General features: G+C 40.3%; 1 protein-coding gene and 1 long non-coding RNA gene across 2 annotated transcripts in view; one reads left to right on the top strand and one right to left on the bottom strand.

Moving 5' to 3' along the window:
- The window catches only part of LOC131592504 (arrestin domain-containing protein 3-like), a 65816-nt gene extending 41358 nt beyond the window's left edge, over positions 1-24458 (top strand). Inside the window, exons 3-8 of the mRNA XM_058864055.1 lie at positions 8963-9110; positions 10349-10451; positions 10928-11184; positions 11600-11762; positions 12582-12736; positions 14339-24458. Of these exons, the coding sequence (XP_058720038.1) occupies positions 8963-9110; positions 10349-10451; positions 10928-11184; positions 11600-11762; positions 12582-12736; positions 14339-14395 (883 nt within the window). The 3' untranslated portion in view covers positions 14396-24458. The remainder of the gene's footprint in view (positions 1-8962; positions 9111-10348; positions 10452-10927; positions 11185-11599; positions 11763-12581; positions 12737-14338) is intronic.
- Positions 1-26231, bottom strand: part of LOC131592520 (uncharacterized) — a 189138-nt gene that overhangs the window by 147141 nt on the left and 15766 nt on the right. The window lies entirely within an intron of this gene.

Below are 26231 nucleotides of genomic sequence, written 5' to 3'. Positions count from 1 at the left end.
TAGACGAGATGTATCAGAAACTGCTCAGCTGTAGCTGGAGCCGCGTGGCGTCCCGGCAGGCAGGGGGTGCAGGGCTACAGTGTAGCAAAAGACCCGGAGCAGTGGCAAAGAAACGGCGTGGGCCAGGCAGTGGCAGCCCGGCTCCCGAACACAGCAGGGAGAGGCTCCCTGGGAGGGGGAAAGGGCTTGGGATCCCGGGGTTTCCCCTGAGGTACCCGAGCAGATGGTGAGAGTCCCCTTTTTTTAGTGAGGTAGGGTGTTAATAAGGTCCCAGTTCAGTGGCTGCTCTCGTGAGCAAAGGCTCACCCGCACCAGAAAAACCAGGACGGGGCTGGGCTCCGGCGGTGGCAGCAAATTCTCCTCCACCCTCCCCCCCCACCCCCCCAGTAGGCTGCAACTCAATCGTCCTACTCTGACGCCGAGAGGGCAAGTGAGAGCTAGTAGCTGCATCCAGCCCCTTTCCCCAGCCCAAATCTCACGATATCTCTGCCCTTTCCAGGAGAATGCCCCCTCAGGTACGATAGTAAAGCCAGCTGCACTCCTCCCCCATCTCTGTGGTTACTTCTTTTGTCTCTCTTTAAGGACGGGTCGTTAATAGTTCTTAGAAACAAAATGGCAGAAAATTCCCTAAGAAAAAGGAACAAAGGGAAAAATCCTAAACCCCAACAACATACTAATTCCAAACATGATCAATTGCATCATTACTGGAATGAGAGTGTGAAAAACGAGGTAAACTTTTTTGGTATAATTAAAAAAGTTTAATCAAAAAAGACAATTAGGAGACAGAAATAAAGCAAAATGAACAAATACGGCCGGGTGCCTCTGCATTCAGCCAAGATCACATCTTACTAACAAAGGATTGTCCCTTAAAAACACCAATTCTTGCATATTCATAGATTCTTATGCATGATTCAAACATTCCTCTTAAATTTAACTATTCCTCTGTTTAAACTCCCCCCTCCCCCCAATAGATTAATCTTGGCTCCGTTGAGTCTCACACTCCCTGATAACAGAGGTTCAATAAATTCCTCCCTTGGAGCTCTGGTCACCACTGTCTTCATGTGGATAAAATAATCTGGGAATGCAGGGTGGGTTTTCTGATTATCTTTTCATTCTCTGTGATATGCGGATAGAAAAACTCTATAACTCACAGAGTAGTTATATAGTAGTTATAGTCCTGTTACTTTATTTGAATAAAGGGAGAGGCCATGGGGCATTCTCCTGGGGTCTCTCAAACTTTTGGAGGGCGCAGCCCCCTTTTTATCATAATTTTCCGGCCACGTCCCTTCTCTCTTTCCCCATAGGCTGAGGTACTTGTGAGGTACAGGCTTCCTGGAACGCCTGATACCTGGACACCCCCCCCCCCCCACCACCCCTCCAATGCATAATCCCCTTCTTAATTCTTAACTCTTGTGGAATTCGTGGTGTTTTCTTAGTGTCTCTTTCATCTTTCAGTGGAATCCATCCCATTGTTTCTGTTATCTCTCAGTGAGAGTTTCATCTTATCAGCAGACCCACAGCTTGTTTGTAAAGACAAACCTGTCATTCCTCTCATCTGGGTTATATGAACAAAAGCAGTCTTTATTTTAATACTATACTATAGCCTAAAAACATATATATATATATATTACTATATATATATATATTACACCACTATTTCTAAGTTTCATGCAGCAATGTTTTCCAACATTATTCATATAGCATTCATTTTAATATTTGTGTAAAGCTAATAATATAATATGCACTTATAACAATATCCTCCCTCTTTCTTTTTATAAATCATTTGGCTTGAACAATATTTCTTGCTTTCTCACCTTCATTATTCACTCATTTCTTTTTCCCAAATCAATTTTACTTCTTCAAAGGGGTCTTATACATTATTTTGTTTCTTTTATACCATAATCTTTTGTGCTGTTCTAGATGCAGTCAATTTTGGCTCCATAGGCATTGTTACCACTTGCATGCCTTGGACTACACTGGTGATTAGTTGAATAGAACAAGGGATCCAACAAGGAAGAAATATCAAACCAGCTGTAGTGCACAAAAGGAATTCTATTCCCAGTAGGTTATCCTACTAGCTAGTTTTCAGCATTGATTCCCATTTTTGAACCGGTACATGGAGTATTTTTCTGATATCATTGACTATATCCAGAACAACATCCCCATTGTCATCTATTTTCAAACAACAATCTGATGTATTAAATTTCCCACAAACACCTCCTTCTACAGCTAACAAATAGTCTAAAGCCAACCTATTCTGATACACTGCAGCTCTTGTTTGGCTTTGTTGAGTGGATATTAATTCCAGTACCGAAGCAGTTTTAATTTTTTTTACTTCTACAACTGCCTGGAGTCTTATAAAGTGATTTAACATATAAATTTGGTTTGATACCCCCAACTCCCATCTTGTGCCCAGGTGTCTGGCCCATATGTTTCTAATAGGTGTTCAGGGGGCCATTCCTCATCTCCCCATTTTTGAAATCCTCCAATCAAATCTCTTTTATTTCTTTTTAGGTCCTCATAAACTGGTACTCTTAGTTGATCCTCATTTGGTCCTGGTAAAAGAAAAAGTCGTGGCTGTATAATTCCTAGAGTACAACTCCCTTTCCACCGGGGGGGAGTCTTGGGTATGCTCTTTTTCCACATATCCAAAATAAGCCATCTGGTGCTTTCCAGTAGTCATTTTTCTGTTGATTTGTTTTACCAAAATATGGATATGATCTAGTATCAGTATCCAACTGTAACGGACAAAGACTCTTTGACCGATTAGGGTTAAAAAGTGTTATTAAAAGGGTTATTGGCAGCGCTGGGCCGATGTGCAGGATCACCCCTTAATACACACGGCCCCGAATACAGGCGATTGCAAACTTTTTATTTACCGAGATATTGAATACAAATACATATTCATAACCCAGTTACCACCCACTCTCCGTTTCTTATACTAATTAGAAAAAAAGCAATTAAGCATGCGTAGTTTGTCCTTCAAAATGGGTTGGTGGTCTTTTTATGAGTAGGGGTCGTGGGAGGGAGGAAGGGATATGGCTCTTCCTCATTCTGACCTTTCTACCTTTTCAGTCCAAAGTGACAAATGAACCCCTGGCCATGTTCCTAGTTTCATGTTTCCAGTTGGTTTGTGGTTTGCAATTGTCTTATGTTCTTGAAGTTCCTTACAAGATTTTACGTTTCTCATTACAAGCCCAGCTGAACAAACATAAGGTTGAAAGACAATTACTTATTGGCTAATGATTAGCTCCTAATTCTAGTAGTGCCTCTCTATTAAATTTAACAAGGATTAGTTTTTTTATTAGATTTAACAAAAATTAATTTTAATTAAGGCCTTAGCTTTTCTAATATCTTAAATTTTTCAAAATTTATGCTTCAGATTTACATTCTTCCAAAATTTGGAGACTTCTGAGATTCCAAAATAAGGATTCTTGCCTGTATCATTACATTGAAAAAGTCAAATTTTGTTATTATTCTTACAGTTCCCTTCTTTTGTTTTTCTCCGAGTCCAGTACAGAGTTGGTTCCTCTGGGATCCACCATGTAGAAGTTCCATTACTAAACTTATATCTCTTACAGGGAGTATTTCCTACTTCATTAAGTATTCATTAAGTATTTCCTACTTCATTACATTCCCAGTGTGCCAGAGACATTCTTCCCCTATCACTGTTGAACTTAGAACCCACCCTCCTGGTCGGTTTTCCCCCCTTGTAGTTGTCTGGTTCCACTTAAGGAGTTAAATTGGTCCTAAGCTGCTGCCTTTCCATGGCCATTCCTCTGACATCCAAGCCCCCCCCCCCAGACCCAACAGTTGGTTAAGTTCCTTACTTATTCTTTCTCCCAATTCCGCAAACTGATTTTTCCCCAGTCTTGAGATATCTACTTCTTTTTCTAATTGTTGTTCAAGTTTTGTATACAAATCTTTAAATGAAGCTGACACAGAGTTAGATTGCTGTGCTGGTTTTGCATTTTTGCTTACCAGTTGTTCTTTTACTAAATCTTGGACTTTTACTCCCACTAACATGTGTAGAACAAATCCATCTCTCCCCTTTTGGACATTCACTTCCCGACCTGTTACCCCTTGTTCCTAAGTTTTCCACAATCCAGTATTTTTTCCTGTTGTGCATACAATTACTTAGTTTGGATGGGTTTTAACAGTGACTGTTGACACGGGTATGAGTAATTAAAAAGGAACCTCGGTGTCTTTCCATATACAGCTTTCGGTAGCGTCTGTGACATGACTTTGCCAATATCTCAAAAGGGAAAAGACAAAAAATGAGTGACAGAAGAAGGAATAACAGAGGTCTGGTATGGCTTCTACCCCCACCTCCCATGCCTATGGGGTAGCAGCCCATAGCAGGTGTATAGGATCTTCTTGGTGGCAAATTCAGTGGCCAACCCGATCTTGCCCTCTATTTCCTTGTCACCTTCTTTGTGTCAGTTTCTAGGCAAATCTCTTTTGACACCTCTTAACCGTAGTTTCCCACCATTCCTCAGGTATTTCCTGCTCAACAGGCACTAGTAATTCCCATCCACACAGCAGGGTTATTTTTTCAATTGTTCTTAGTAGATTTGGCATACGACACTTCATGCAATGAGAGCCTTAATTTTGTGAACTACAATACCAATTTTTCCACAATTTAAACATTTACTTTTAACCTAGCTCGTATGTCCAGTATTGGGATGATTCAGACAGGGTATATGGTATGGCACTGATGGGAGTTGTAATTCTCCTTCCTCCTTGTATAAGTCACAGGCTAAAGCCAGAATATGAGGACCTCCTGACCAAAACAGTCCAAATACTCCTGTTTGATGTGGAAGTATTTTTTCCCAAGGGGGGTATCAGAGGTATCTCAGAGTTTGTCCAGACAGCACTTGAAACCACTGATATAAGCTTGACCTTATTCCTCATTTAGGTATGATTCTTTGTACATTCCTTGGATCATTTGGATCGTCCCAGCTCTTTACCACTCAGTCCCGCTTAAGAGTTAATTTGGTATCACCCGGTTCAGATGCTATATAGTCCACTCCTCAGGTTCCTTCTCAGGTCCTTTGATTTTACTGACGTGGATCCACCCTCTTTCTTTGGTTTGGATTGCTGCCTCAGTTATCAGTAGTACCTGAAAAGAACTTAATAGCACAGGGACAGTGAAAACATCACATCAGGATTTTCCTTCAGCATTCTCTAAAACTTTTGGGTTTAGCAAAAAAAGCTTAACAGTTATAAAGGGAAACGTAGAGGTAATTTTTTGTGAGTCATAATTAGTTAAACAAGAAAGGCCAGGTTAGTCTTGACATGAGATGAATCACATCTATCAGCTTTTTACCCTCTGGGTAAAAACTACCTACCTAACTAACTAACTAACTAACTAAGTAACTAGCTTCACAGACTTATTCTTCTAACAGTTTCTTAGAACAAAAAAATCCCTTCCTCTTAACAACGAAAAAAAGGAAAGAAAGGAAGAGAGGAAAAAGAGATTTTGTTTTAAGAGATCAAAATTAAACAACTTGGCAACGTTTGGAGAACTAGCGAGGGATTAAGGCTACCTTTGCCTTGGTCTTATCACCCACTGTCGCTAGAGGACACGAAGTAGGAAGCGAGGGTTCATATCACATCAGCAGAGGTTTTATTTCCAAGGAGGCAAAAGCCTTTATTTCGGGGTTTTCAACCCTTTTTATAAGGTGTTCCGATACAGGTTAACATGATTGGTCAAAGGAACAACATCTCTCTCATCCCATTGGTGGGACAAGAGAAAAAACACTCAGAATATCTGTGCGATATTATTTTGAGAACCAAAGCTATTTACAGGAAAACAGTCCTTGAGAGAGAAAAATGTTCTCAAGAGACTTTCCCTTGGGAAACAGATCAGCCACTGACAGGCTGAAACTCGCTCAGGTTCAGAAAATCGTGTCCAAAACCCACTGCTCTTTTTATTCACAGCAGCTCTTTCAGGCTGCCCCTCGTTCTTCTCCCGCTGCCGCAGCGGCTCCGGCCAGGGCGGGCTCTGTTTTAGCAGCTCGCTCTGCGGGCGGGGGGACCCTGGGGGCGAAGCCCGTGCCCCACCTCCCTCTTCTGCGCTGTCCCCACACACACAGGACTGGCATGCTCAGCGCATCCTGCCCCCACCACAGCCAAGTCGGCAGTGCCCGGAGAGCACAGCGCTGGGTTTCAGCGCTCCGGTCCGGGGGCTCTGCCACCGGGCCAGCCCGCTCCTTAGCGGCAAACTGTGCGAACCATGCCCAGCGCCGCCGCCGGTCTGGCAAGAGCGTCCGGCAACCCTGCGCCCCTCGAGACCCTGGCACAGCCAAGGCAGTTCCCGACCCCAGCAGTGCCCCACGCAAACTGCGCCCCGCACTACCTCCACTGGGTGGGCGAAAACTGGAAGCTGTCAGGCCAGGCCCTGCTGGACGCCACCCACACGGACCAGCCCCCGCTGCAGCCCCCGAGATCCTGCCACTTGCATAAAGGCGGTCAAAAAACCCCCAAACCTGGCAACCCCCCAACCTGGTGTCCCCAGGTGTTCTCGATATCTTCCTTCCCTGGAACAAGCCCCATTCCCAATTGTATTTGCAAGTCCCTTCCCAACAAGTTGATGTCTGCTCCAGGAACTAAGAAGACATCTCCTGTTCCTATTCTGGTTTCTCCTCCAATTTCTACAGCTCCAATGACAGGAATCTCAAACCCTTCTCCCCCTGCTACCTCTACCGTGTCACCACCTACACTACATCCTTCTGGAATCTCTACCACATAAGTTCTTTCTGCTTCAGAATCAACCACAAATTCTAATAGTCCTTCTTGGGGGCCTACCCCCAAAGTTATCAAAGGCTTCAGATGGCATTCACCCCCAAAAAAACAGAACCTACTTTTTCTTTATTTTCTCCCTGGATGCATCCCCTGGAATCCTTCCAAGCTCCTCTCCAAACTTCACTGCTCTTCCTGAAATCCCAGACTTTAAACAGAGACACAGCCTGCTGCTGCAGAAGCCCACAGCACAGCCACACAGGGCATTCTCCTGGGACTTCGGAAAACAAGAGCTGAAGCCACAGGGTACCCCCTCCCCCAATTGGAGCTGATGCCACACGCTGGCACCACTCGGCATCCCACTCGCACATCTGACTAAGAAAGAGCTCCCTGAGACAGTCCCATACCAGTCCTCACTCCTGGAATTACAGAACCAAATGTGCCCGAGGCTTTGCAAAACTTTGGCATGGAAAATTAGGGTCTCAGAGGAACCCCTCAACTCCTTCTGCTTCCTCTCCCCAAGGCCCTGCCCGAGCCGCACGCCAGCCCACAGCACACAGGAGCAACTCCCCTCCAGAGGCTCCAGCTGCCCGGGGGAAAGTGGGAACTGCTGGAGGAGGGAATCACTTCTAAAAATAACCTTGACTCTGCTCTGGGACCAGAGCTGTCACCCTGGGACACAGTCTTACTGAAAACCAATTTGGGGTAAAACCTTTGCGGCTCCTGGACCACAAGTCCCAGCCCCGTTTTGCCACTCTGAGGCTCCGAGACAGGAGCCCAACAGGGAGGAAGGGAACCACACCAAGCGTCCCCACCGTGACCCAGCCCCTCCCAGTCCCCGTGGTGGCATCGCCCCTGTCCTCACTCTCACCCTCCTCAGCACAGAAAATTTTTCTTCTTCAACAACACAATACAATCCACCTCCTTCCAGAAAACAAAGTCAAACTTTAAATCAACAACCACACACATTTATTTACTCATACTCACATCTGTCTCACCCTCATTCATTCTTACAACAAAACAACAAGGTACCTTTTACTTTCAAGTCACTTGTTAATATTCACCCATAGGTATTGTAAGGTATCAAATGTTCCAGGTTTCTTGGATTAATCCTCAATTTAGCAGCACTAAGCCAAAATTTCTTGGATTTAATCCTCAACCTGGCAAAGTTTTGGGGATCCTCACTTTTATCCTGTTTTCCCAGTGGATTGTGCTAAGAAAACCTTCGGCTCCCTTTTCCCTGAGGGGTCTAACGCCTCCCCTGAGACCCAGTCCCAGTCACCCTGGGGGGTATCTCGCAACCCCCCTTTGTGCTCCCCCGAAAAATATTTACAATCCTTGTTTCTTCGTGTTTTTGTGCACAAGAATTATGGAGCTAAATACAGCGGTTTAGGGAGCCTTTTCCCTTTCCTTTGCTTTATTTTTTTCTCCTTCTTGTCCATGGGGTATTTACCTGCAACCACTGATTCACACCAGAAGAAATGGAGTGGGGTCCACCTTTTCTCCGCTCAGGATCTCTCGGTGGTCACAGAGGTGAGGTGTTTATCCCAGAGTGAGCACCCACTTGAGAAAAACAAGGTTCACATATTTTTAATATAAAATTTAAAAAGTTTAATAGAAAGACAATTAGGAGACAGAAATAAAGCAAAATGAACAAATAGAGCCAGGTGCCTCAGCATTCAGCCAAAAGCATGCTTTACTAACAAGGGATTGTCCCTTAAAAACACAGATCTTTTGCATATTCATAAATTCTTATGCACGATTCAAACATTCCTCTTAAGTTTTAGATGTTCCTTTGTTTAGCTTCAACTCCCCCCTCCCCAATAGATTAATCTTTGCTCTGTGGAGTCTCACACTCCCTGATAACAGAGGTTCAATAAATTCCTCCCTTGGAGCTCCAGTCACTGCTGTCTTCATCTGGATAAAATAATCTGGGAATGCAGGGTGGGTTTTCTGATTATCTTTTCATTCTCTGGGTTATATGAACAAAAGCAGTCTTTATTTTAATACTCTACTACAGCCTAGGAAATAAACACATATGACACTAATATTTCTAAGTTTTGTTAATAGCAGAAAAATAAGATACTATATTAATAAGCAAAGTTCTCCAACATTATATATATAGCATTAATTTTAATATTTGAGAAAAGCCAATAATATAATATGCACTTATAACAAGAGAAAAACTTTACTCAACTTTGACTTTTGTCCTGAACAGACCACTTGCTACCTCATTTGAAGGCAAGCACGGCAGTGTGCGGTATTGGGTGAAAGCTGAATTGCATCGGCCTTGGCTTCTACCAGTAAAATTAAAGAAGGAATTTACAGTCTTTGAACATATAGATATCAACACTCCTTCATTACTGGTAAGAACTGACAGAACTACTCACTCCTTTTCTGACATAAAAATAATAAAGTATAATAACTGAAACAACGTCAGCATGTAACTTTACCTAATATTTATTTGTTAGTTTAAGTACAGCTCTTATTTTAAGTATTTTATCAGTTTAACAACTCTTTAACTGCAGGTATTTTGAAGGCTAAGATATCCTGTACTTGGAGTTGCTTGATCTTTAGAAGATGTAAAATGCATTTGTTGGTCTAAACTGATACTACCAAATTGTAGACTCTCATTAAGGAAGAAAATTTGGTTAACTGATCCTCTTAAATTATAAATAAAGAATAATCTATGAAGGAACAATGCAATGCTTAATATTTTGGTGAGGGACTGCTAATTTGAAAATGCAAAGTAAAAAATTTAGTGCATAATTGATAATTTCCACATGGATAGTTTTATACTGATGGGGAGGAAATTATCGCAATTCTGTATGATCCTTTTCAGAAATATCATTTTTATTAAAATAACTTTAATATCGCAACAGCTTTCATAGAGGATTTGATTTCAGTCTGGCCTAAAAATCCCTTATTTTATCCCCTTCTCAAATTTTAATCTAGAGGGGAAAGAAAATTAGAAGACCATTGAAACCAATTTCTTGTGTGTATGGGTGAAAAATCAGCTTGCAAAGGGACCTTGCACAAACTCCATGAAAATTGAAGGGTTCTCATTTGACTTTAGTGGGCTTTGGATCAAGCCCTAAATCCTGGTGTTGTGTAAAATAAGTCTTTTAAACATAGATGAAACAGGATTATTCAGAAACAGAGGAAATAGCAGGAGTAAAGGTTACAGTAGTTTAGCTTAGTTATTTTGATTTGGAAATGCATCTTAATGGAAAGTTTGAAGATGTTCTAATTTACTGTTAGTTAAATGAAAAGGTCTGCAGCATTATGTTGGGATGTGTAGGCTATGAAGCCTTTTGTTTTAAGCTATACAGTATTTTCTCTTAGTATTGTTATAATTGTGGCTGTAGTATGGAGGATCGCAGAAAAAGCAATACGAATACACCAGTGGAATTAGGACAAACAGTGTATCTGTATAATGCTGTTTAAACTGCTTGAGACTTTTCCTATGAAAGCAGCTTCGTTTATCAAAATATGTACTAATAAGCACATTATGAAAATTATTATTTTCCTGTGTTGGTTTAAATAAGTGATGAGATTGATGGAGCTCCTAATTTGATGGGAAATACTTTTCTTCTTCTTGCAGTCACCCCAAGCAGGCACAAAAGAAAAGACTCTATGTTGTTGGCTTTGTACCTCAGGCCCAATATCTTTAAGTGCCAAAATTGAAAGAAAGGGCTACACCCCAGGTATGTGATCCTATAATTAATTCTGTGTGGTTTTCCTTCCTTTTTAAAGATGGAGTCTGTACTACTGTTTTTACATAAATGAAACATTAAGGATATTTGTACCACATCAGTCTGCATTTAGCAATCTTCTCGTCATACCCTGTTAACTAAGAGCACTACTTGTATCTCTAGATGGTTCAATGACCCCATCTGTTAGACTGGCATGTTTTGGGTGCTAGACTGGTATCTTTTTTTGGATGTGTTGTTTTCTTTTTCCTTTTAGAACAGCTCATGAGGATCTTGTTTCTATTAGCATCAGTGGATGTTTTTTTTTCAGGTAGAGCAGTGATAGCAGCATTGTTATAACAGTATAAAGAATGTGAAAGTTTGCTTAAGCTGCCTTGTAAATGTAAAGAGAAATTGAAATTCTGGTGTGTTTTGTTGAGTTTTTTGTTTGGGCCTTTTTTGTTGTTTTTTTTTTTTTCTTTTTGTTTCAGGTGAATCAATTCAGATCTTTGCTGAGATTGAGAATTGCTCTTCCCGTATGGTGGTGCCAAAGGCAACCATTTACCAAACACAGGCATTCTATGCCAAAGGGAAAATGAAGGAAGTCAGACAGCTTGTTGCCAACCTCCGTGGGGAATCCTTGTCATCTGGCAAAACAGAAACCTGGAATGGCAAACAGTTGAAAATTCCACCTGTTTCCCCTTCAATCCTTGACTGTAGTATAATCCGTGTGGAGTATTCACTGATGGTATGTTGGGCAGTCTGTTTCCCTCACGAGAGTGAGTAGCTTCCAACATGCCATACAAATTTCTGGTACAGCATTTTGTGGTCATTAGTTATGAAAGAAATACATGTTCTGGTATTAGTGTCATGACAGGAGGTCTGGTAAGTAAATGTAGTTTAAATCATGCAAGTTCTTAAAGCAGCTGTCTGTCAACTAAGCAAATGTTTAATGAGTAGACTTCATTTCCATGTGAGGGCTCATGTTAAGACTCTTCTTAACTTGAAGAGCTCATGTCTCCATAGGGGCATGGGCACTAAAAGGGGCTATTAGAAACAAGCTTATAATGAAAACTTTCATAGAAAGATAACTTAGGCTAATACTTATGAAATGCTGATAAAACCCCACATTTTAATCATATACTTGTTTCATTTTTCTTCAGGTATATGTCGATATTCCAGGAGCTGTGGATTTATTCCTTAACTTACCACTGGTCATTGGTACCATTCCTCTACATCCATTTGGTAGCAGAACATCAAGTGTAAGCAGCCAGGGTAGCATGAACATGAATTGGCTTGGTCTGACTCTGCCTGAAAGACTAGAAGGTAACTTGATAATACAAATCCCAATCAATTTGCTACTCTCTTATAGTTTTTGTCTGCTTTATTCATTGCAGTCTTGTTAACAGAGTCAAATTACATCCTTTTATAGTAAAGCCCACAGGAAATCCATTGTGGATGTTTTCTTGCCACCTGCTTTTTCTGTGTAGAGCAAGAGATTTTTTTCCCTCCCTGCCTTTTGGTCTCTAGGACAGGCAGTGAAATCTAGTTTCTTTGGAAAGTGGCAGAAATAAAAGCACAGGATACCATTGTATCTGTGCATAACTTCATTGCTTCCACTTCCAGTATCCCAATTGCATCCTTGGTTATAAGGCCTTGCAACCCATAATAGCAGTTTCTGGGCTTTCTCATCAGCTTTAGTAGCCAAGGCTTTGTGAAAAGATATTCTTTTCTATGGGAGATCTCTCATGGCCAAAGAAAGAATTATGTATTTCCTTCCTTCTCTTTTTGCATGTCTAATATCTTGCTTTTTTTAAGTACAAATCCCAGACCTGGAGATTTCTGGAGTACAGAGGACTGCAATGTTTTGTCATTTCTACCTGTACAGAGATTAAATTATCTTTGGTCTGATTTAAATTTTAAGAGAATAATTAAGCCACAATAGACAGTGGTCAGTCTGTCTTTGAACATAAGCTCAATATCAGAATAATACAAAATAGTCTTCCTTTTTTGTTTAACAATTTTTAAGTCATTGTTTATCTGCTGGTGAATCTTTCAGTGGCTGAAGTTTAATATTTATCATGTTGCATATTTTGTCATGCCTAAGAACTTGTTGGTTGAACTGTGTGTACCTTCTCCCTCCAGCACCTCCTAGCTATGCAGAAGTGGTCACAGAGGAAAACAGACAGTCTGACCTTGCACCTGTAGCTGCTTTTGATGATTTTCAGAGAGCACTGCAAGGACCATTATTTGCATATATCCAGGAGTTTCGTTTTCTGCCTCCTCCCCTATATTCAGAAGTAGGTATATCTGTCAGACTATGATGATTTATATATTGTTTGCGATTGATTTTTTTTTTTTTTGTCTGATGGAATAAGTTTATAAACCTGTTTTTCCTTCCTAAAATTGGAAGAAACCATTAAAATTATGAACATGGAATAAGTTGATTTTGAAGAGGATTTTTGTTTGTTTGCAAGATGCAGATGAATTGCATCAAGAGTTTTCTATGCCTGTATTACAGCATGGAACAGTTACCCTTTTAATATTTTTTTATTATTATTTTTTAAATGAACTCTGCAACCTTAAATTTAAAAGGTGCTCCATGAGGTGCCTTGGCTTCTCCATCATGCTATTCCCTGGAGTTGCCAACCTGGGAGGTAATTTTTCTTGGCAGCATGCTTCCCTAGTCTAATACTTCCTGGAAATTTTCAAAGTGATGTTTGCCATTTTAGAAACATAATTTTTAAAAATGTATTTATTAAAAATAAAGTTTCAACTCTTTCACCTCTGCTGATTCCTAATATTTTATAGCAACCACTAAACTGTTTTGCCTGCATGTGTGTTTAAATTCTGCCAATGTAGGCTTTTCAGAACTTTCATGTAGAAAAGCGATGTATTAGTATTAATTTATGACTTAAGTTTATTGAAGCACACAGTTCTTCAACGCTTTTGGCCTTCACAGAACTAAAAATGCAGCCACCAAATAACCGTGAATGAGATGCAAATTTCAAAGCTTTTCATGTTGTTTTTTTTTTTTCTTTTTCAAGAAAAAGAAGTGATATAGGACAAATTAAAAAAGTGCCCTCTGGCCAAATTTTGTCTGAATTGATCCACTTTAGGAAAATAGCATTATGTAGCACAACTTCCCCCCCCCTCCCAGCTTGAAATGTAGAAAAAAAGGGCTATATGAAGTTAACTGATCCAATGTTGTCTAAAAGATGCAATGTACACTCAAACTATTCTTACATCTAGTTTTTGAGACCAAAGTTAGCAGACTTGTACTCTTTATTTCTCCTGTAGAGAGGAAGAAGAGGTAAGGTTTAGAACACATTAACTTTTTGAAATATCCCATAGGTTATTTGAGGATTAACTACTTTAATTTAAAAGTAGAATGATTTTTTATTGATAAATGTCTGCCATTTCAAGAAAAACTTCTTCGCTTCTCTCAATTAAATATTTCTTAAATTATGTTTCCAGTGATATGTGTCATCTTTTTTTTGTATATATCAGATAATTCAAGACTTCTGTGTGACTAAAGGAGAAAATTATTTTTATAACAGTTATTCATGCTTATCCTTAAATTGCCATCAACTTGTAGTTTAAAGTCTTCCACTGGATCTAATATTTCTATTACTGTTTATCCAAAGTTTTGTCTAACTAGAACTTTTTCAATTATTTCAATAACCCTTGGACTGGAAATGCCACATATCATTATAATTGTCTTAAACTTGTGAATTTTGCTTTTTATTCCTAGCAAATGATGCTGAAATGCACTGGGTTGTTGTGGCTTTTATTTTTGTGGGGTTTTTGGGGTGTTTTTGTTTTTGTTCTGGGTTTAGTGGTTCAATTGTTTGGTTGCTTTTTGTTGTTTTGGGTTTTTTTTTTCTTTTTCTTTTGGTTAGATTGATCCAAACCCACATCAGCCCACAGATGAGATACCATCTTGCCCCTCTCGTTGAAGGAATCCATAAAAAGCTGACTTGACTTGGGTTTTGAATCATACCTTCTGTGTTGAAGATGAAGGTGTCATAGTGGAGACTTGCTTTTAAAGGAAATGGTATTGTTCTTGCCTGTATGGTGAATAAATGAAAAGAACCTGTGATCATGCTTTGACACCTACAGCACATCATAGGACTTCTCCACATGCTTAAAAACCTGCGTCCCCCTCCATTAAATAGTGGCACATACTAGGAGCAGCCTTATTATAATGCAGTCAGGTGTTTCAAAACACTCAAATCATGTTGTAAGAGAGGAATGGCTGCTTTCTATGATTTTATGAAAATTTGCACATGCTTATTACTTATGTTACATTGTTAAGTGTCACTATGACTTATTCTCATTTGTGATGGACTGTTGTTACCACTCCCCCTATTGTTTGTGATCTGCACAACAAGGAACAAAAGACAGCTTTACCAAAAAAAAAAAAAAAAAAAAAAAAAAAAAAGAAGAGATGAAGGCTGATAAATGCCCTGACTTTTTATTTTCTTTTAACTTCCTGTAGCCTGGACTTTACCTGCCTATGCACATGCTCCGAATTGTCCTAGTAGGCTGATCCTGTATCACCTCTTCAGCTTAGATCCTATTGTGGATTTATTTACAAACATTACACGCCTTCAAAGTCAATCCTTGCTGTATGTTTTGCAGCCAGCTGTAGTAGACAAGCAACAGATAGGTGGGGGAAGAGATAACAGAAGGAAACTAATAAGAGACATGATCAAGATTGTATACCTTCTTGATCTCTTCAAAGAATTTGTTGCCTTTCTGCTTTTATTGCAAAGCAGTGTTTTGTTACAGACTGCCTAAAGATCACTTAATCTCAGGTGAATTCATCACTTGCCAAACTGTTAGAATGCTATTTGTTTTGTTATGTTGCACTGTTATTTATATTTGTGTTTTGGTTTTGTTCTTTGAGGGGGATTTTGAACAGGGACATGTGCAAAACTTACAAAGTGAAAGCAGCACCAGCAGACACTAGCAAAGTGTGAAAAAAAGTGTGAAAAGGGGATAATCATATGCTGTCCAGGGTTCATGGGCAGAGATAACTATTAGGGATGGGAAGGAGGTTTGTTGGTTGGTTTGTGTTTGGTTTTATTTAAATAATATGTAGTTACCTAATCATCAAAAATTATATCTAAAATGAGTGTCCAGTAGAAAGTGTATTTCAGATTGCAAGAAAAAATTGAATGATGGCAACTAAGCAGCAGCTCAGTTTGCCCGTTTGGTATTATCTTCAGGGTTTATGATACGCTGTCACAGAATCATAGAACACCAGATTGGAAAGGAGCTCAAGGATAATCTGGTCCAACCTTTCTTGGCAAAAGCATGGTCTCGACAAGATGACCTAGTACACCTAAAAAGTGTCCAATGTTGGGGAATCTGCCACTTCCCTGGGGAGATTACTCCAATGGCTGATTGTTCTCATTGTGAAAAATTGTTCTCTCATGTCCAATTGGAATCTCCTGAGGAGTAACTTGTACCTATTACCCCTTCTCTTTTCCATGTGACTCCTTGTAAAAAAGAAGTCTCCATCTTCTTTGTAGCCACCCTTTAAATACTGGAACACAGTGATAAGGTCTCCCCTTAGCCTTCTTTTCTCAAGGCTGAACAAATTCAGTTCTCTCAGCCTTTCTTCACATGGCACCTTCCCAGTCCTTGAATCATCTTTGGTGTCCCTTCTCTGGACCCTCTCCGGCCTGCCCACATCTTCTTTTGTATATCAGGGACCAAAAGCGAACACAGTATTCCAAGTGCAGCCTGACAAGGCACTGAGTAGAGCGGGAGAATGACTTCCTTATCTCTGCTGCTGGTGCTCTTGTTGATGGAACCCAGCATCCTGTTGGCTCTCTGCCACAGCAGCTCACTGTTCACTCATATTCAGCTTGTTGTCCACCAGGATCCCTAGGGCCCTTTTCACAGAACATCTTCCCAGAGGGATAGATCCCAGCCTATGCTGCATTCCTGGATGATGTTTTCCAGGTGCAAGATGCTTGTCTTTGTTGAACTTCATAAGGTTCTTGTTAGCCCACTCTTCCAGCCTATCCAGGTCTTCCTGCAGGGTGGATCTTTCTTCCAAAGTGTCCGCTTCCTGACTCAGCTTGGTATCATCATCACACTTTATCAGGGTACACTTGATTCCATCATCCAGATTACTTATGAAGATATTAAACAGCATTGGGCTCAGTATCAATCCCTAGGGGACTCCACTTGTGACAGATTTCCAGTTTGAAAAGGAGCTATTTACCACCACCTTCTAGGTGTGGCCTGTCAGCCAGTTCCCCACCCACTGCACAGACCACTTGTCTAGACCATAACACATTAGTCTCTCTAGGAGGAGGCTGTGGGAAACAGCATCAAAAGCCTTGGAGAAATCCATGTAGACAGTGTCCACTGCTTACCCCACATAACCAAGCCAGTTACTTAGTCAATAGAGGGTGATCAGGTTTGTTAAGCATAATTTGCCCTTGGTGAGTCCATGCTGGCTTTTCCCAATCCCATGCTTCATTTGACTTCTGATAGCCCCAAAGAAGATTTGTTCAATAACTTTCCCAGAGACTGAATAAGACTGATGGACCTATAATCTCCATGATCCTCTTTTCATCCTTTCTTGTAGATGGGGGTGATATTAGCCTTCTTCCAATTTCCTGGGCAGTCCCCCGATCTCTGTGACTTCTCAAAGGTTACGGAGAGTAGCCTTGCAATGATGTCAGCCAACTCTCTTAACACCCTTGGGTGGATAGTGTTAGGGTCCATCAATTTGTTGGGGTCAAGCTCCTGTAACAGTTCACATGCCAACTCTTTCTTCATTGACAGTAGGTCTGTGTTTGCATCAAGCTGGATTTTTGTTCCCAAGGCCTGGGGCCCAACAGTGCTGGGTAAAGAAGACAGAGAAGAAAGTGTTGAGAACCTCTAGCCTTTTCAGCATTGTTGGTGACTAATTTATCTCTCCTGTTTGACATCAGGTCCATATTTTCCTTCTGTTTCTTACTGTTTACATACACAAAGAACCCTTTTCTTTGAGTTTTTGGCATCTCTGGACAATTTCAATTTGGGCTGAACTTTTGCTTTTCTTACTGCTTCTCTGCATGCCCTGGCAGTGCCTTTGTAGTATTCAATAGATATTTGTCTGCTTTTCCATCTCTGGTATGCTTCTCTTGGTTTTGAGCAGACTTGGAGGCTTGCAGTTAAGCCAAGGGGGTCTCTTGCTCTGCCTATGAATTGCTTTTGTGCTTCCAGGGAAGCATTCTTGGAAAAACTCCCAGCCCTCACTAGCACCTTTATCCTCTGTGGAAGCTTCCCATGGAATCCCTCCCAAGTGAGCTCTGAGCAAGCTGAAGTTTGCTCTTCTAAAATCTAAAACTTTTGTCTTAATACTAAACTTTAGTGTGCTCAGCTGGCTCTCCGATTCCACAATATTGTGATTTCTGCAGCCAAGGTTATCACTAACAGATATTACAAAGCAGGTTTGCTTGGTTTGTGAGAAGCAAGTCCAGCAGTGCCTCATTTCTGCTTGGCACATCTAATGTTTGTATGAGGAAGCAGTCCTCTACGTATTCCAGAAACTTGATGGCTGATATATGAGCTGCTGTACTGTTCTTCCAACAAATGTCTGGGTAGTTGAAGTCATCCATGAGAACCAGGTTCTGTTGACCTGAAGCATGTTTAAGTGACCCAAATATTGCTCCATTGGCCTTATCATCTTGGTTTGGAGGTTGGTAGACTAAAACTATTATAAAACTGAGCCAGAGTATCAGTGTTACCAGCCATACTCAAATTAGTTTGCTGAGAATTGCTCTGATTGCTCCTGGACTAGTCCTGAGAGCTTTAAAACAAACAATTTATAACAAAAAAATTCCATTTTAGGGCCAGTTCTCTTCAACATCTTCATAAATGACTTGGATGCAGGACTCGAAGGTATACTAAATTTGCTGACAATAATAAAATGGGAAGAGCTGTTGACTCCCTCAAAGGCAGAGAGGCCCTGCAGAGAGACCTTGACAAATGAGAGGGCTGGGCAATCACCAACAGTATGAAGTTCAACAAAAGCAAGTGCCAGATTCTGCACATGGGATGGGGCAACCCTGGATGTACAAGACAGACTGGGGAACAAGAGGCTGGAGAGCAGCTCTGCAGAAAGGGAACTGGGGGTCCTGGTTGATGCCAAGTTAAATATGAGTCAGCAGTGCCCCGGCAGCCAGGAGGGCCAACCATGCCCTGGGGTACATCAGGCACAACATCGCCAACAAGTCAAGGGAGGTGCTTGTCCTGCTCTGCTCTGCACTGGTGCAGCCTCAAGTCCTGGGGGCAGTTTTGGGAGCCACAATATAAGAAGGATATAAATCTATTAGAGAGCATCCAAAGGAGGGCTGCAAAGATAATGAAAGGTCTAGAGGGGAAGCCATATGAGGAGTGGCTGAGGTCACTTGGTTTGTTCAGCCTGGAGGAGACTGAAGGGAGACCTCATTGCAGTCTACAGCTTCCTCGTGAGGGCAAGTGGAGGGGCAGGCACTGATACTGATCTCTTCTCTCTGGTGACCAGTGACGACCCTAGGGAATGGCCTGAAGTTGTACTACGAGAGGTTTAGGCTGGATATCAGGAAAAGGTTCTTCACTCAGAGGGCGGTTGGGCACTGGAACGGGCTTCTCAGGGAAGTGGTCACAGCACCAAGCCTGACAGATCTCAAGAAGTGTTTGGACGATGCTCTCAGGCACAGGGTGTGTTTCTTGGGACTGTCCTGTGCAGGGCCAGGAGTTGGACTTTGATGATCCTTGTGGGTCCCTTCCAACTCAAGATATTCTATGATTCTATGAAACAAACAAAAAATCCAACAACTTTAATCATACATTCACCTAGAATGCAAGAAATTATATAGAAAAAGCACTGACTCCTTGAACGTATTCTAAAGAAGAAATGAATGATGGAGCTATTAGATCTGATCAGTGTTTTTATGCTAGAAATTTGTAAATGTAAATTTTCTTTTCAGAAATCACATTCAAAAAAACAAAAAACAACCAGCCACCACCAACAAAAAACCCCACCCAAAACAAAAAAAAACAACAACAAAAACTATTGTCTGATGTTGACTATTTAAAAACTAATTCATCATATGAATCCTTGTGCAATGAAACAGCTCAAAAGGGAGGGGAGGGAAAGTTGGTGTTTCTGTATTGTGCTCATTCTTACAAAGTTAGGCCTTATTTTTGAGGCTTCATAAATATAATAAAATAGGCTGTTCCATAAGTGGCCTTTATGAGAACATGAAAAATATTTTATGTTCCAAAAATGATGACAGGGTGATTAAATGAGAGTCACGTCTTAAGTTTGATTCAGTTCAAATGTTTGGGCTTTGATAAGCAAGAATTGGAAATTGGGTGATGTCTTATGCTGCCATTTTTGTGACTGTCCTTTCCTTCAATCTTTTCCAATCAGACAAAATTTTACAAGTTAAAATTGTTGGCATAAAAGGGCATTTGATGATTTTATGGGTTTTTTTTTCCTTTTTCTTAACAGACTAGGGAACAATTGTTGATATACATAGCATTGAAGCACTTATCCCAGTATATTGGAAAAACTATATATGAAGCAAAATTGACCAATGTTGTCATAATTGATGTTGCATCACAGGCTGTGATCAGAGTGAAAAATTCTAAAACGTTATCAAATAAAGATTTCTCACTTAAACTTTTTTATTAGTTGTTCAGAGGCATTATAGGTTCATAGTTGTAGCCCAATATTTGATATAGAATCTTGATCCGAATTAGGAAAAAGTAAAATCCAAGCATTAGAGACAAAGTGCAGTATTAAATGCTTGCTTTATAGATTCTATTCTATGTCTGGGTTTTGGTTGGGGGTTTTTGGTTGTTTCTTTTTTTAAATTAACTTTTGGTGCTGAATATGTCCTTATGGACTTTAAGAGAACTATGTGGAAAACAAATTTTTTTCTATTGTTCTTCCTTGTGAAAAAAAACCCTTCAAAATTTTGTTTAAATGCTTTAAAATGCTTTAATTGTAATCTGCAAGATTGTTGTGACTTAAACATTTAATATGTCTTTGTGTAAAATAACAGCCATAAGGATCAAATTACTATCAGAAATGCATATGCTATGTATCAACTACATAGGAAAAAACTATTTCTGGAGCTACATCACTGATTAGTAACAAGAGCTGAGTTTCAGCACCTTCAGTTCCTTTGTCTTGTTTATATCAATGGTTTCTTAGGGCTAGGTTTCAGCTGGCAAGCTATAATACAATCTCCTAAACTTAGAAAATACCAATAACTTACAGGATATAATTTATTATTTTTTTCCGGACACTGCTTAAAAATTACTGTGACTCGTGACCTCTGTTCAAGTTATTTAGTGTTTTCCAGTACATATGGTGGGGGGTGGGGATTGCACTTTTTTGTAGGGGTGGGAAGAAACAGGACAAAAGGGACTTACTTTAAAGGACAGAGAACTCAGTGATTTGCAGTTGGGATCTGAAAGTTGATTTGTTGAACTGGGGTCAATAAGGTGTGTCTTGCTGTTTACTTAGAAGTCTAATGTTACCAGATGTTGAAAATCACTATCTGTGATTTGTGTTTTGGTCAGTAGAGCTTTGCAAGATATTAATACAGCTCCTCAACATTCCAGAAATGAAGCACTGCCATAGCATCTTGTTTCTGTATACTGCACACAGCTGAACCTCTGAAAGAATGAACTATCATCATTTCTTGGTATCAAAGTGTCTTTTGACCTAAGGCAAGGTTCACTAGGCTAGCAGCCGGGACTCAGGAGTCCAATAAATGCTGTTCCTGACTGTTGGTGTTAAAGGTACCGAAGACCACTAAATTATCATGGTATTGTTACAGGAGGTTTGATGGTGTATGCTACTAACATAGACAACCCAAACATTGGATCTAACTCCTTGTATAATGCAAACTGTAGACTTCCTAAATGCGTGAATTATTGTGTCAAATAAAGCATTTTTATTTAATTTTGAATTTGTAACTGCCAACTAGGGAGAATCCAGAAAGATCTTTTAGGGTTGGGATTTTTCCCATTAATAGCACTGTGACTCATTTGTTCCTGAGTTTGGATTGAAACCAATAGGAAATATAAAAAATAAGGTTGTCTCTCATTATGCTTATAGACTCAGAATTCCTTTATAGATGAGTGACAATGATTAGATTATTTTTTCTAATAACAGCACAACTCTTTTTAATAACTAAAGTTTCTAATGCTACGTGGCAATGTCAGAATTTAAATTATCATCAGTGTCATTTAAGAGACAGACATTTTGAGCATTTTTGTGCAACATTTTCTTGAATTTACAGTTTTAGACCACAACCACTGCTCATGATTTTTTTTCTACCTTTAGGTTTATTGCTAGTGATACCTTAAAGACCTAGAAATAAAACAGCACGCTTTCGAGACAATGTTAGTATAGGAGGTAATATAATATAAAGGCTGGTCTTTATTGGAGGGCTTCAGGGGCAGATATGGAAAAATGCCCAACCCACATGGGGTGAATACAGTTTCATAAGCTTGGCAGATTAGCATAATTGACAAGAATCCCCAATTAGAAGCACAAGTGACGAAGTAATTCCCCTCTTTTGGTTCCACCTTTTCTGTAGCCCCCCCCCCCCCCTTTAGATAGAAACTAAACTTTGTTTATGAAAATGTGTCTCGAAGAGCTGGTTTCAACCTTGGCTCCCAGGAAGAACCAAGATAGGATAGGGGCCTTGGGCCCCTGGGGTTTGGAGTCTCTGGAATGTGTTTTGTCTTTCTGCCTATCAGGGTAGGGAAAAGTACTAGAGCCAGCTAGGAAGTATATAACTGTACAACAATAGTCTACAGAGCTACAAATATATATATATGAAGGAAATATAAAAGCAGAAATCATTTTGGCAACACTAGCATGAATAAAATATTGGAAATTACCAGTTTTATTCTTTGAGATATGGGGGGGGTTCATTTAAAAAAACAAATGTTTTGTATTTCTGAATATTAAAATACCTCTGCATTCATACAAATCTGTGCTATACCAGGATATAAAACTAATGATTCTATCAGCTATACATAAAAAAATATAAAAGGGTGATGAATCATAAAACTCCAATATCTGAGAGATATTAGGCAACATTGCAAAGCTGATCAATATTTTTTTCCCAGTTATCTAGTTAAAATAATACTTATTAATCCCTTTTTTAATTTAAGCCTTTCATGTTTTAGGAAAATCAGCCAGTAATTTACCATAAACTACAGCTACCTTAGTTTTTTGCAGGACAGCAGCACTCACAAAAGTTCAGCTACAGAATCAAAGAACATTCTTCAGAACAGATAGAGTAAGCTTGGCTTTTGTCCAGTAATGAACTTTCTACAGGGACAATTCTTTGCTAATGTGAATGCTGCTGATTTGAACCGAATCCTGTGAATCAAATTATATGGCTATATGCAACTGCAAAGAGTCAAGCGTCCAATGTGATTTTTCAGTAGGCTTCTGTTACAAGATGACAGCTGCTCCTAGGAATATTGATTTGACTGGAGAGTCCAGCCTGACTCAGTCTAGTCACAGACTTTCCACACTCCATGAATTTTGAGCAGAATCTTCTTCAGAGACTCTCAGGACTTTAGGAGATGCCAAGGAGTTATACTTGCATGACAGTTAAAAAGGATTTATTTCTTTTCTAGTGAAAGCAATGTGCAAAGACATGTCATCAGACGTGTTTCAACTGCCCTCTGAACGATATTCTTGAAATAGTGTGGTGGTTTTAAAGCACTAGCTAAAAAATTCACCAGAAAACGTACTTATCTCTTGCTGAGATATGAATTAGGAGAAGGGTAAAACAGGCTTAAAACTTAAAAGGAATAAAGAAAGTTTATTAACAAAACTACAAGAAGAAACCAGAATAAAACCTCCAGAAACTTTTTTTCCCCACCACTCAACCTTTCTTTTGTCTAACTGACAACATAGAGAGAAAACCTGGTGGTTAAAGCAGTCCCAACATTGCTATAGTCTTTTCATCAGTTTTTGTAGAGAAAAGGAGTCTCCTTTTGTCAGTCTATGGAGAGTTCTCCACAAGAAAAATACTTTTCTCATGGCTTTTCATTCCCCTGATGCCAGCCACCCGGAAAACTCTGCCATCAGTCTTTTCCTCCCATTTCACACCACTCTGATGTGTGTTCATGGGCCATGAACTCAAGGGGTGTCATTTTAAGGATGAGTTATTCAAAGAGAAAAGTTCTTTTCATTTGTCTCTGTGATCATCTCTGGGAACAGAGGTTTTCTCTTTTTCTCTTTGGGGGCCACGAGTCTTCAGCAACTCTCACTTCTCTTTCTCTGTTCCAGCATCTCATGGGATCACAGCTACTTCACCATCTGCTCAGATCTACACTTTGAAATACTTCATTCCCCCCAAAATACTCTTTCATGAATTAAAGCAGTTTTTCAGAACATTATTGTCCATCTCCATAGCCTTACCAAAAGAATATTTCAGCTTATTAAAGAATCTCTTCATTCTCTTCTCATCTGAAGCTTGATTCTTTCCCTCACTAACTGTGATAGTTTATGTTGTCTCTCTACATGTTGATCACCTTCACTTTCTTTTCTCTGGAAAAAGGATTAAATCTGCAGGTCTCATCTGGGTAGTGAAAGAGTTAAAATCTTGCCCAGGTCTTGTGGATGATCACGTGATCTCTGCCGGAGCAGAGGCTGGGGCTGTTTGCGATGGAAGATTTTCGGTGGCTGTGCTGAGGGAGGGTGGCGAGCATTTCAGCAGCCAGGCTAGCACTCCGAGGCAGCACGCCGCGGGCTGATGGCTTCTCCTCCCTTTACTCGGCAGTCTCTGGTGAAACCCAGCAGCGGCAGAATTCCAGCTGAGCCAGAGATCGGCCTGGCCCGGCAGCACAGCTGTACAAGGCTCAGCGGGCTTCCCGAGGGGGCTCAGCCCTTCTGGGAAGGGGCTCCTGCCACTTCACAGTCTCCATCCCCCCGCCCAGGAGTTGCTGGAGTCTGGCTCAGCCACCCTCCCCCCAGGGCAGACAAGGTCGCGGGGGATGGGGGGGGGGGGGGGGGGGGGAGGGGGGCGGTGGGGGAGCAGGGCTAGCCGGAGTTCTGTTACCTTTCACAGCCAGAAACTAAGAGAGAGTGAGAAACTCTCGGGCTTAGGTTTAAAAGGTGGTAGTCACAGGTTGATCTCACTTTTCAATGGTCAAAAAAGCTGTCAATTTTCAGAGCTGGCCAGCTATTGGCTGGTTCTCAGACAGAGAACTCCCAGCAGCTTCCAGCAGCCTCTCTCAGAGCCCTAGCTTTCGTGGGTGCTCTTTACTTTTTTTTTTCTTAAATGCCAATCTACCACAAATAGGAAAAAAAAGTAATCTATTTGTTCTCTAAGTAATCGTTCACTTCCTGTCAGCTGCACCTTGCTCTTTTTAGAGCTACATCTCCATATCTCCTGACCTAGTGGTAGCTTCTGAATAGAGGCTAGTTGATGCTGTTCTTAAAAACGAGATTCACTTAATAAATTATAAAAAGAATTTAATATAAATAAAAAGACAATTAGGAGACAAAAGAAATAAAGCAAAGGGTTAAAACGGCCGGGTGCCCTGGCCAGTTGCCAGGAACACACCGGGTATTTCAGGGACCCCCCTTTTATCTCCCCCTGCTGTGAGGGGTTAATGCATATTCAGAGGGTGTTCCCTCCCTGGTTCCGCCTTCTTAGAATATGTTCTTGCACAATTTTATTCTCTGCTGGTCAGCACTATTTTTGCTGGTCATCATGATTCTTGCTGATCAGCATTACTTTGGAGTTTGGTTCCCTTTCCTCTGGAAATGTTCGATAAGGGTATAGGCCCCTCATCCTTCTTTTGAGGGTAGCTGGTCTTCCTGTCTTTCGCTGATAACAGTTTGGGCTCTATTGTTCTCCTGATAACAGCTTGGGCCCCACTGTCCTTGCCCTCTGGGGTTTCCTTGCATTGTACCTAGGAAATTCTTTTAAGCTTAAGACTTGTTAGTAAGAAAAAAGTACATACATAGCTAAAAGTATTTAACATATAAGATTCATCCGCGAAAGCCAATATCACAATACAAATTTATAACACTGTGACATAAAAGTTGAATAGTTTACCTTTAATCCAGTTCATAACATGAAATATTTGGAATTTAGAAGGACATTGTATTTTTAGTTTGTTTCAAGCACCTTGCTATAAATGTTTGTCACATTTGAATGAAAGACAATAACTTACAACAGGGAAGGTGAGAGCATGCAATTTTTAAGGGGGTAGAAATATACAATCACAAAAAACCAAACCAACCCCAAACATATCCAGGAACTAATACTGAAGTGCAAAACCAGGTATTAAGCATTAAGTTTGCCTCTTCAGCAGTAGAGTCTGATCCCTTATACAAGAAAAACAATAATCTAAGATGGTGAATCACTACACGTGACAGCATTGTCTGCCATGAAATCCCTCTACAGGTTCCCACTAAGGACAACAGAGAGAATTATGAAGGGAAAGATGATTCCCCTCTTGTTCCTGTGCATCAGGCTATTCTAAAGTATGCCTTTGATGTGCTTGCTCTTCAACAAATGTTGGGAATGGGAGAAGTCAGAACCTGTTAGCTGTTCATTGATTTAATAAACTGTCTAAAATGATTTTATGAGTGGGATGTCATTTAATCTTTCTCAAAAGAGATATGGCACTTGTTTTAAACTGAATAAAATGGGAAAACATAAGAGGAAGGAAAAATCACTACAAAATCTAATAATTTTTTGTTTTTATCTGAAAATTAATGCAATTATTTAAATAGAAACAATC

This window comes from Poecile atricapillus, chromosome W (assembly GCF_030490865.1).
Source record: "Poecile atricapillus isolate bPoeAtr1 chromosome W, bPoeAtr1.hap1, whole genome shotgun sequence".
In the NCBI taxonomy this organism is placed as follows: domain Eukaryota; kingdom Metazoa; phylum Chordata; class Aves; order Passeriformes; family Paridae; genus Poecile; species Poecile atricapillus.
This window is presented reverse-complemented; position numbering and strand designations above follow the sequence as displayed.